Here is an 11,688-nt window from a genome sequence, read left to right on the forward strand (position 1 = left end):
GACATAGTTGGAGTTATGACTCGAAAGTGGGCTCGTCTCATTGCGTCTTCAATAGTATGTTGGTAGAGGACGTTTGGTAGGCACTCCTGTCTAAGAGGGCTGGTTGGCCTAATCCTTTGGCACATCGGGAAATCGACTTAAAGTTTGTAGGCGACTAGGTGTGCTCTAAGGGAGCTTTGGGTGCGGACTGTAAGTTTTTCAGATAGATGCTCCAGTTTCTTTGGTTGAGGACTGGGGCCAAAGACATTACATGTTGATTTGGGTTCCCACTTGCCTTGCATGTACACCGTACAGACCGATGATGAGGTTGAACTTTATCAATGCCTCGGCACCGCTGTACATCTTATATGATTAGGCCGATCTCTAGGCTTTTCATGAGTTCGTGTTGAGGTGGCTTCGGCTGCCCTCGCGTGATGCAAGTCTCGCGGATTAGTCCATGGGACATGCTTGCTCCTTAAATGACCAAGCCTTTCGATCTTAGCGGATCGCAATGTGGCACACTCATTGACCTGTTTCGTGATGGGCTTCAGCTATCCGAGCAGGGGAATGGACTCATGCCACCATCTTGCAAATGGTCCCTTGATGCGGTGGTATGAGCGCAGCGTGACTGGATCTAGCCTCGCCTCTAGATGGTTGTTGTTGCCTTGCAGGAGTTCATTCCAACTGATTGGTTCATGGCATAGGCCTATGCCTTGAGTTGTCGGGTCGTAAAGACTTGGCGGATTAGTGCATGGCATCGCATGCCTCGTTCTACATGAACTTGCACTTGGCTTGAGGGCCTTGTGTTCAATGAACTCATGATGCGGGCAGATCACGAAAGTGAGTTAAAGTTGTGCATGGCAAGAGCATGGTTAGTAGCTTGGTGAAAGGCTTAAAGACCTTGAGAATTTGCAAAGCATCAAGAGGTGTTGGGCTTGTAACGCCTTCATGGCCTTGAACTGATAAAGGTTGGCTTTAGCATATGAAATTTTCGTAGGCCCTAGATGGCAACCCAAAGTGGGGGGTATATAGAGTTTTAAAAACTTTTGCAAAATACAGAATGCGGAAGCTTAAAAAAAAATTAATGGCAATTAAAACTCAAGCACAACGGAAGATAAAAAATCATAAGTGCAATAAAATGTAAAGGAGACAATGAAAGAGTGCACCATAGATTTTTAAGTGGTTCGGTCCAAACCAATGACCTACTCCACTCCACCAAGAACTCTTGATGGCTTCACTAGTCTGATTCCCTTAACAGAGGGGAATCAACCAAAATACACTGAGGATAGCTCTGCGTCCTCGGCACTCGCTCTATGGAGATGGCTACGCGTTTCCACCAACACTTGCCCTCTTACAATGATTGAAGAAAAGAAAAAACAATGTCCCTCACAAGGGTTTACAAACTTAAAGAAGATGAACAAATGAGAGCCTATAATCCAAATCCTTAATCTAGAGGTTGAGAGGCATAAAATAAGTTCGAATCACTCTTAGGATGTTCCAATAATATTTTAGAGTGTAAGGATTGAAGATTGGTGAAGTTTAGGACCCATATAAATAGGAAAGAACCAAATATGACCGTTACAGGGGCATAGTGGTAATTTCGCAGAAGTCCCAATGGCTATTTTTTTTTGCTTTCAGACCATTCTCGGACTTCCGAGAGAATGTCTCGGAGTTCAGAGACAATTTCTTAGAGTTCCGAGAATACAAGTAGGGATTGAATATTTGATCCTTGGACCATTTCTCGGAGCTCCGAGAAGCCTATTTTCAGCAGATTTTTCAGATTTTGTGCTGATTTAATTTTAGCCTTTTGGATTTCCTATTCACACAGAGATGGGATTGTCATGAGAGTTCCAAAGTTTTGGAACATCACAAAGGCAATCACTCTACCATTATAAGTCTATTTAGGGGTGTGTGATTTACTCCATTTTGTGCTTCTCAGAACCTAAACTAGGATTGGATTTATACAATCTAAAAAGACTTAAATTAAAACGATCTTCACTTTGCACCACTTCAAGTCTTCTTGCATCTTAGATCTCCAGCGTCTTTGGCCTTCCGAATGTGGTTCAATGAGAACTTCTTGGCCTTGATCCAAGCAACCTTGATATCAAACTATTATGATCTGCAACTAAGACATTCAAAGACATTAGTGAAATAAAATCACTTGTGTTTTGGAATCATCAAAAGAATATGGGAATGCCAAGGTGGGAACCATTGGGCTTACAGTATATACATATGTTGAGGCGCTGCATGGGTTTGTCTGCTCAAAAAAGAAAAAGACCTGTGACTCCTGCCATGTTCTTGAGCATAATGTTATATAAAAATTTGTTTGGCAAGAAAGAAAACTCAAGGGCCTCCCACTAACATCGTATTGCCCCCGCCAGGCGGGTGTCTTGTGTTGTTGTCTTCCTTGCATCTGCCATTGGTGTCACTGCTATAATCAAACCAAAGTCTGGCCGCTGCGACCACCATAACAAATTCTACTAAAAAGCCAAATTAGCATTAGCATTTGTTACTGGTTTTCTCTACATGGGCCATCTCAAGTCCCCACCCCTGTTTCCTCTTCTTTCACAATTGGGCTCATGCTTATTCCATGGAATATTTGTGAATGACGAAAGAGGTCGTAATTAAAGTTGGTGGACAGTCATCATCAACAACAGTGATTAGAATTGAAAATAAAAATGCTAAGAAACTCTAATAAGTGACTAAAAGGATCCATCAATAGGGGGACATCTACTAACCTACTCTTTTGCAGAGGTGTCCTCAACAGCTTATACTGCCAAAAAGTTAGGACCTACATTATTTTTAATGAGTTAGACTAGATAAAGTTTTCTTTACTGGTTCAGATAAAAAGAATGGAATGAGAATTTCAAACAAGAAGGATTTATTACTCAACCAAATTACATGACTAAAGAAAATATTCAGACAGTGGTGCTGTCCACGGCTTACTGCCAAAAGGGTAGAGGAAATAGTCAGATGAGAACAATCAACAATCAAGAAGGATTTGTGACTTCGGTAATCTACTGTATTACTAAAGAGAGGGAGCCAGTAATTGCATTAGGTGGACAATCATTCATCAATAATGATGATTAGAATAGAATAGAGGAATGAACTCTAATGGAATGACTAAGACAAAAAGATACATCCACTAATCTTTCTTTTTTAACCAGGAAAAAAGGCCCCGGGGAAGGCCGGAAGATGGTATATATCAATGCAAAACAAGAGGAGGACATGTCGCCTAGCCTCAGAAAAAACGTGGGAAAACCCACTAAAAAGGCACAACAAAAAAGCACCTAATCCAGTACTAAGACATCAATCTTAACAAACCAAGCACAGAAACCGCATTGTCCACAGCTTACTGCCAAAATGTTATAAGGAACTGCATTATTTTTTTAACGAGTAAGCATGAGAAAGAATTGAGAATTAGTAAGAGGTGGTCTAAGCTACCCTGTGCTGAAGTTCAATTCACTTCATGCGAATGGCTGAGAGTAATAACTATATATAAATAGGGCGATTATAAATTTGCACCCCTTTAGGATAATCCGCACCACTTTAACGTGAATTAATATAAAAAAGCGTTAAAGTCTGCCACATAAAAACCTTTCAAGGGGTGCGAATAATCCTGCACGGAGTGCTAATTTATCATCGCCCAATAAGTATGGCTGATGTCAGTCATAGAAAATCTTACTATTTGCTCGACTAACATTGTCGCGTGGATTTCAGATCACCTCAGTTAGGATGTGCTGTATGAACTGTGCCTGAGCTGTGTTGCAGCAGAATCAGCCATTCACCTGGGCCAAAGATTTTGCTCATTAATTGGGGCGGAAATGACAACCTGCAGCTTAAGGAAGAAATGATGGTCTAAGACCCTGTTTGGATTGCAAGAAAAAACATTTCTTAGAAAAGAAATTCCTAGGAAATTTCATACTTTCTACAATTTTAAGGGAAAGGACATGAGCATGGTTCATTTATAGGGATATTATCATAAATTGAAGGTCTCTCTGAGTAAAGAATGAAGAGAGCGGGTTCAAGTCATCTAAACAGGGCCTAAGGGAAGAGATAAAAACTTCAAGGGGGGAAAATAATATATGTTGGGGGTTTTCCACCTGTCAAAGTTACTAGACCTCTTTCTGCGTTTCTTTTCCTTTTTTTTTTTTTTTTTGATGAAGATAACAATTTTATTAAACAAGAGCAAATTACAGGTGCAATCCGGCGTAAGTATAGCCCCATACACAAGGATTTGCTAGAAGCACGTGATTTTGCTAAACGACCAGCCAAATCGTTGGCACTTCTAGGAATAAGAGAAAAAGAGCAAAAACCAAACAAATACATATCTTTTATTTCATCCATAAGATGAGCACGCGTCCATTGACGGATAGTAATAGCTTGAGCCCAAAGACTGTTAGAGGAGTCACTTCCCACTTCCAATCTACCTTCCATTTATCTGATTGAAAATTGTCAATCCTTAGCGAAGTGCTCAGACATCAACTTCTGTGGGGCAATAGTACATATAGGGCTTGCGAAGAAAAAGTTGATACAGCCTGTGCTATTCCTAAAAATGCCTCCAATGCTTGCGTTGCCTGGGTTGCCAAGAGAGCAACCATCGGCATTAAGGTTGATGGCGTTCGTAGGAGATATATTACCTCTCAAAATTGTATCCCAAATTCTAATGACGATATCGATTATGTTTCCTGAACCTCTTCCTCTTCTGTAGATCAATTGGGTAAATCGCATTGAATTCGCCATTAAACATTTTGCTTTACCAATATTCTCCATTTTATTTTCTCATCTTCGATGTTTAACTAGATCAGATCTGGATATCCATCCTTCCACACTTGCATTCATTAGGCTTAACATCAAAATCACTATTTTTCAATACCCAGAAAACTATCTAATGGGCCGAGGACTTGCCCGAGTTGATTTGGTCTCGACCTTCACGAATCTCTAGACCTTCAAATCAAAGATAACTTAATACCAGACTGCCATTTTGTCAAAGACATGAGCCATTAGTATGAGTTTAAATTGTTACCCCGGGCATAGCAACAATGTTTCTTTACTCACTGATCTGAAGATAAAACGCACAATCCAAATATAAAAGAAAAAATGAAAAAGAAAACAAAAAATGAAAAAGAAAACAAAAAGAGCATGAACCAAATATAATCAAAACATGATTAAAGATTCAGAATAACATATAAATCACAATACACTGGAACTCGATTCCTCCCCAGTTTTCTGAATGAGATTACAAGACCTAGATGGTATGAAAGAAAATGAACTTTCAGAAACTTCAAATGCTGGTGGAGGGAACTCACGAATTACACCAAAGGTAGAGGCATTAAAGTTCATTGGTGAGAAATAAGTATTATCATCATCGCATTTCACGTTCAAAACATGGGCTCCACTAGAAGTACCAAATCCAAAATCAAATCCCTTACATCTTAAACTAGTGGTTGCTTCATTGTTCTGTCCTTGATCTGATGCTCCCGAGCCTTTGAAATCGTCTGTGGAAAGAACAGGAGTATGACCTTGGAACAGAGCGACATGCCCGGATAATTTGTCCTTTCTCGAGAAGGTTGTACCACAGGAACACAGCCACTTATCGCGGCCACAATGCTTTTCATGAGTTTTCAGGTCAGCGATAACAGAAAACTTCTTGCAATTGCACCGACTGCACGTATAGCTTTTATCACAATGGGTTCTCTTATAATGGTTTTTCACACAAAGGATGGTCTTAAGAGGCTGAAATTTCTTGTGATCCTTGTTTCGCTTGCAACCCACACAAGGACATGAATATCTTTTAATAAGCACAGGCTCTACATTCGATTCCTTACTAGGCTTCGCAAGGGCGGCGGGGGTCTTGTACTCATCACCATGACCTCGCATATGCATACGTAAATTAGCATCTCTTTTGAATCCCTTTCCACATATTGAACAAAAGTGGGTGTGTGGTGCTAGAATTTCCTCTTTTTCAAGTTGTAACACCTCATATGAACCAGGTGGGAGGTTTTCTCCTTCGGCAGCATCTTCGTAGTCCTTCATATCATATTCTTCGCCGGTACCAAGAGGCTCGGATCCTTTAACAATGAAACTACACTGTTCGGATTGATCAACGTCTTTCTGTTCGTCCCCACAATTACTCATAGCTTTGATTTGATCAACATAACCCATAACCATACTCATGTTTTGATGAAAACTTATGTTCTTGCCTAGACTAGTCTGACCTCCAAAGATGCTACCCAATTGCCCAACAAATGGATTAGTTGCCGAGGGTGTATTCTTCGCGGATGAAAGCAAAGTACCCGCGGTTGACATTAACTGAATTATGATAGAGGTGAGATCGGCAGATACAAGATGCTGCTTAGCAACGAGTTCACTAGATCGACCCAAAAACCGACCTTCTTGACCGACAATCGAATGTATTACATCTTGAAGTTGGTGGACCTTCTGCTCCAGGAAAGAAAGGTTACTTAACATCAATCTCGGGTCCCAATCTGGAGTAGTATTGTTGTTAATTTGGGTTGTTGAGTCTAATTGATCAGATCTTTTGATCTTGATTTCAGGATCAAATGGTTGAGAGGGTGGTGGGTCTGAAGGCGAGCGCAATTCAGGAAAGGGTTGTTCAATCCTAATCCCATAACTTGTACTTGCGGAGGCGTCCCATTTCTGAGGTTTATGTGGATCAAAATGATTCGACGATTGACCCGAGATGAAATTTTTCGAGGAATCATTTCCCAAAGAAGATCTTGTCAAAGTGTCAGAAGAGTGCCTCTGTTTAAGATCCATTTTGAACTCGGTTCCTAAGCAAACAAAGATCAATGACGATGATCAAAGCCGAAAAATAAAATTAAATAAAAGATAAAAAGAGCGAGAAACCTCGAGTTATAGTAGACATAATTCAGATTTCAAATACAAAAGAAAAGATGCATCATCAACAGATATACCCATCCCAATATCCAATATTTCATTCCATTCCCCCTCAAATAGTATAATTCATTTCATAAATACCATCAAACCCTATCTTTCACTCCAAAAATCCCCAAATCATACCTTTCCACTCTCGGTTCTTCCCAGAAATCCTAGATTCCAGTCAAAACCATCTTCCAATTTCTAAATCAAGAATAACCCTAAAATGATATTCTTCACCCCTAAATCAACCCAAACCCCCAAATTTCATTCCAAAAACACCCCAAAATCCTATCTTTACCTACAATAAACACCCTCAAGATCCAATTTTAAATAATATAACACAAAAAAACTAAAAAGGAAAAAAAAAATTTGGAGAGAAAAGAAAAGCCCAAAACCCAACCTTTCCGTCAATACCCACATGCTAAAACCGAAACGGAACCAAAAGAAAATGACATTTCCGAAATGGGTTAGCTTTAGAAGTACTGATTGAACAATTCAGAGATCAAATTTCAAAAGAAATAGAAAGAAACTTACAGACTCGGAGCAGTTGGTTTGTGTTGTGAACTGAGTCTTAGGAAACTAGAGAAACTGGCAAAAGAAGAGCTTAACCCAAATTAGTCAAAGGCGTTGATAAATTCACCCCCTTTAGCACCAATCTCACCGCAGCATCTCTCTGCTTAAACAAAGTCGAATGTTTCGTCCGGGATCGATCTTTGCCGGCCGGAATCTTCCAGGGGAGTGCCAATATCAAAATTGCTGGAAGCAATGTTCTCACAATTACCCTCAAGATCCGGCCATCGGGTTAATCACAAGCTGATTATCAGAACAGGAGGAATTTTTATACAAACCCCTGACCTGATTCTTTGCACCAAAACCCACATTCATATTGCTTTCATCTGTGACATTTTCTATTGCTTTCTAAAGAAGGAAAGCGAAACATAAAAGAGAGAACCAAAAACAGAGAGACTAGGAGATGGGGAACATAAATTTTAGCGAGTGCAAAATCTGGAAGAGGTGTGGTTTCCACCCACAAGGGCCACACGTGTGCTTAGGGTTCTTAACCAGAGGAACATCAGTTGCTTCATCCTCTCAGCCTCCATTTTTTTATTTTTTTTAACAGACCCAGATCGAAGGAGATTTGTATCAGACCCAGATTATATTTTTATCTCCATTACATCAGGAAGGATAAGAGGGAAAAAGATGGGGAAGGAAGAAGAAGGGGTGGCTTTTATTAACAAAGGTAGGTGGATGGGAAGATTTAGGAGAGGAATATAGGGAAAAGGGGAGAGAGATATCGGTGCTAAAGGGGGTGAATTTATCGTACAAGAGGTGAATTTATCACTGCCCAGAATGTTATGAGAAATTTATTTTTTTTAAAAAGAGAATGGTTCATTTCTTATTTTCTTTTGACTTTGCTTTGAGGGCACTGATAAATTCACCCCTCCTGAAAGAATAATACACCACACTTTGAAAGAAGAATACACCCACTTAAACAGAAATAAGGGGGGTGTATTCTTCTTTAAAGGGGGTGAATTTATCTTTGGCCTGCTTTAATTTATCTTTAAAATTTCAAGAAAACAGGCTGTCCATGAATCTACGCAACGTGAGCTCCACTATTCTCGCATCCGCGTATTGGATATCACACCCTACAATCCTGACCTTACACGTGGCTTGTGATACACACGTACCAAAAAGGCACACCTGCAGATGTGGAGCCATGTCTGGACATGTAAACCATGGGAAATCTTGCGTGTCAATGGGCTCCCAATGGTTGGATGGATCCGAACATTAGGGTTCATTTAATAGATGGGATCTGGGCGAGATATTGGGATCCAAACTTAGCCATTGGATTCATATCCTATGGTCCGAAATTATTTTAAATTGTGACCCAAACTTAGCCACAATCAGGTCGAGTGTCCAAGATCCGAATGGAGGGTGTCAATATGGTGTCAATGGACCCAGACAGTCTAATGTATCCTCTGAATCCGAACTTTAATAGACGGGATATGGGCATACTAGAAAGATCTTTTTACAAAAATACCCTTATAAAGAATGTAATAACATAATTTATTGGCGTGTTTTTGTAAAAACGAATGAATTTCACATTTCTGCCCTTTACTGATTCACTTTCAAGTTTCCTCCCTTTTCGTCGATTGTCCTTTTCCTCCATCATTTTCTTCCCACAACCCTAATCCACTCGGCCATTCCATTCACACCATCGCTAGACACTCGCCCTTATCCTAATCCACTTGGCCATTCCATTCCATTGATGGTCACAATATCTTTTGGGCAGTGATAAATCGACTCCCAAATATCTTATCTCTCTCTCTCAACAGTAATTTTGCTAATTTTCGTCAGTAACTTTGTGAAAATCATTTGATTTTTGTTGATGGGTTTTGGGAAAAGTTCCATTGATTATTCAGGCTCTTAGGATGGGTGTGAAGATGACTTGGTTTTGGGTGTTTTATGTCCATGTAATTGACAAATTCCATAACTGATATATCCATGGCGATCATACTTTTTGTACTATTTGTATTTAAATCATGATTACATAGGCCTTGTAGTATTCAGAGTATCTGTTGTATCTCATAGGCCATTCTGATGATTTATAGTCTTTATAGTTTCATTACATTGCCTTCTCGTTTTTTTTTTCAGTTTCAATCTCCGATGTTTATTTGTAAAAGCTTCATTCTATAAGTAGGTGTGGTTATGATTATTGAGTTGTTATATTACTTGAAGTGTGCAGATAATTAGCTCACTTTCTATTTGCAATCTCCGAGTTTCAGTCAAGATAAAACATAATCACATTTTTATTCATTTGTGTATTCAAAAGACCTGTTAGAATATGTGGGATCCAACGGTTGGATTGGGTTAAGATCCCACTGTCTGATCGTCTTGGAGGTAGATTAGGTAAGTTGGCTAAATGAAGCAACCGGATAAATTAGGCAATGGATAGAAGAGGCAAGCAAGAGAGATTAGAAAGTAGATTTGATTAGGATTCTTCCCCTCCATAACTATCTTGTTTTGATTCTGTGTTTATCATGTAAGATATAAGCACACAATGATCCTCTTGTAATAGCATCCAAGAATTAGTGAAATCCTACATTTATCAAGACCTATTTGGATTTCATTTGGTGAGAATATCTGTTCATGGGTTTCCATCATTGCACAAGTACAGGGGCACTGAATACAATGTAATTAGGACCTATTAGGACTCTCCGAGGGATGGTCAATTCGAAGAACACTCTAAATCTGATCCGACTGATGAGGGATTTGAATGGATCCTGACTAAGACATAGGGGGATCTGATCCTAACACTTTTTTATGGAATTCAGTGAACGGTTATTCGATCCTAACACCATAATCCATACACGACGAGAAGTTCCATTTCTGATGTTTCTGTGAATCAAAATGATTAAGCGATTGACCCATAATGAAATTTTTCGAGGAGTCATTTGCCAAAGAAGATCTTGTCAAAGTTTCAGAAGTGACTTAGGACAAAAAGAGAAGTGACATGTTGTCAAACAGTTGAACAATGAAAATAGATGGCGAGTGCCTGATCGAATTGATCGGGTCAAATTTTCAGAAGAGTGCATCTGTTTAAGATCCATTTTGAACTCGTTTCCTAAGCAAACAAAGAGCAATGAAGATTATCAAAGCCGAAAAAATTAAATAAAAATAAAAATAAAAAGAGCAAGATAACTCCAGTTATAGTAGATATATTTCAGAGTTCCAAACTTCCAATACAAAAGATCATCCACCCCAAAATCCAATATTTCAATCCATTCTCACCCGAATATGATATTTCATCTCACAAATACCATCAAATCCTATCTTTCACTCCAAAAACACCCCCAAATCACACGATTCAATAACATCAAATCTTATCTTTCACTCCAAAAACATCCCCAAATCATACTTTTCTAGTCTCAGTTCATCCCAGAAATCCTAGATTTTAGTCCAAACCATCTTCCAAATTCTAAATAAAAAATCACCCTAAAATCCTATTCTTCATCAATAAATCACCCCCAATCCCCATATTTTATTTCAAAAACACACCAAAATCCTATCTTTGCCCACAACAAACGCCCGCAAGATCCTATTTTTCATAATATAACACAAAAACTAAAAAAGGAAAAAAATGGAGAGAAAAGAAAAGCCCAAAACCCAACGTCCATGCCAATACCCACATGATAAAGCCAAAACGGGGCCAAACGAAAATGAAACTACCGACATGGGTTATCTTGAGAAACTCTGATTATTAACATTTCAAAGAGAAATTTTCAAAAGAAATGGAAGAAACTTACAGATTGAATTGTAGTTGGTGTGTGTGGTGAGCTGGGTCTTAATAAACTAGAGAAACTGAAACAGATGAACTGAACCCAATAAGTCAATTATATCATCAGCCAAAAGCCAAAAGCCAAATGCCAAAAAAGAATAGTGTCACATTTCTGGCTAAACTTTCCCATTGACTTGCTTTGTTTATTTTAAATTTCAAAGAAAACTGTTTACCCATAAATATAAGAAATGTGAGCTTCCACAATTCTCGCATCCGCGTATTGGATATCACCCCCTACAATCCTAACCGTACACGTGGGTCGTGAAACACACTCACACCAAAAAAGGCCCACCAGGTGCATATGAACTGTGGAAAACCTAGCGTGTCAATGGCCCCCAACGGTCGGATGGATCCGAATATTAGGGTTGATTTAATAAGACAGGATTTGGGCGCCGGATCCAACCATTCGATACATAGTTCCAAAACATATGGTCCGAAATTATTTTACATGGTGACCCAAACTAGCC

The 11,688-nt window shown here is 39.2% G+C and overlaps 1 protein-coding gene across 6 annotated transcripts; it reads right to left on the minus strand.

Moving 5' to 3' along the window:
* Nucleotides 1-1,117: 1,117 nt before the first annotated feature.
* On the minus strand, nt 1,118-11,357 carry LOC143881983 (zinc finger protein STOP1 homolog). 6 transcript variants are annotated; one of them, XR_013252053.1, is made up of 4 exons: nt 11,190-11,357; nt 3,665-3,817; nt 2,201-2,770; nt 1,118-2,104 (listed from the first exon to the last, which is right to left on the minus strand). XR_013252053.1 is itself a non-coding variant. In XM_077385351.1 (2 exons), the coding sequence occupies exon 2, from the start codon at nt 6,757-6,759 to the stop codon at nt 5,173-5,175; it is 1,587 nt and encodes a 528-aa protein (XP_077241466.1). In that variant the 5' UTR covers nt 6,760-6,773; nt 11,190-11,345; the 3' UTR covers nt 5,134-5,172. The 6 variants fall into 6 exon arrangements, 2 of the variants coding, with proteins under 2 accessions (XP_077241466.1, XP_077241465.1); XR_013252054.1 differs by having other exon boundaries at nt 2,201-3,811; XR_013252055.1 differs by having other exon boundaries at nt 1,118-2,098; nt 2,201-3,817.
* Nucleotides 11,358-11,688: the final 331 nt, after the last annotated feature.

Source organism: Tasmannia lanceolata, unplaced genomic scaffold (genome assembly GCF_043159265.1).
Source record: "Tasmannia lanceolata isolate RefF3 unplaced genomic scaffold, GAP_Taslan_0.1 ptg000007l, whole genome shotgun sequence".
NCBI classification, from domain to species: Eukaryota; Viridiplantae; Streptophyta; class Magnoliopsida; order Canellales; family Winteraceae; genus Tasmannia; species Tasmannia lanceolata.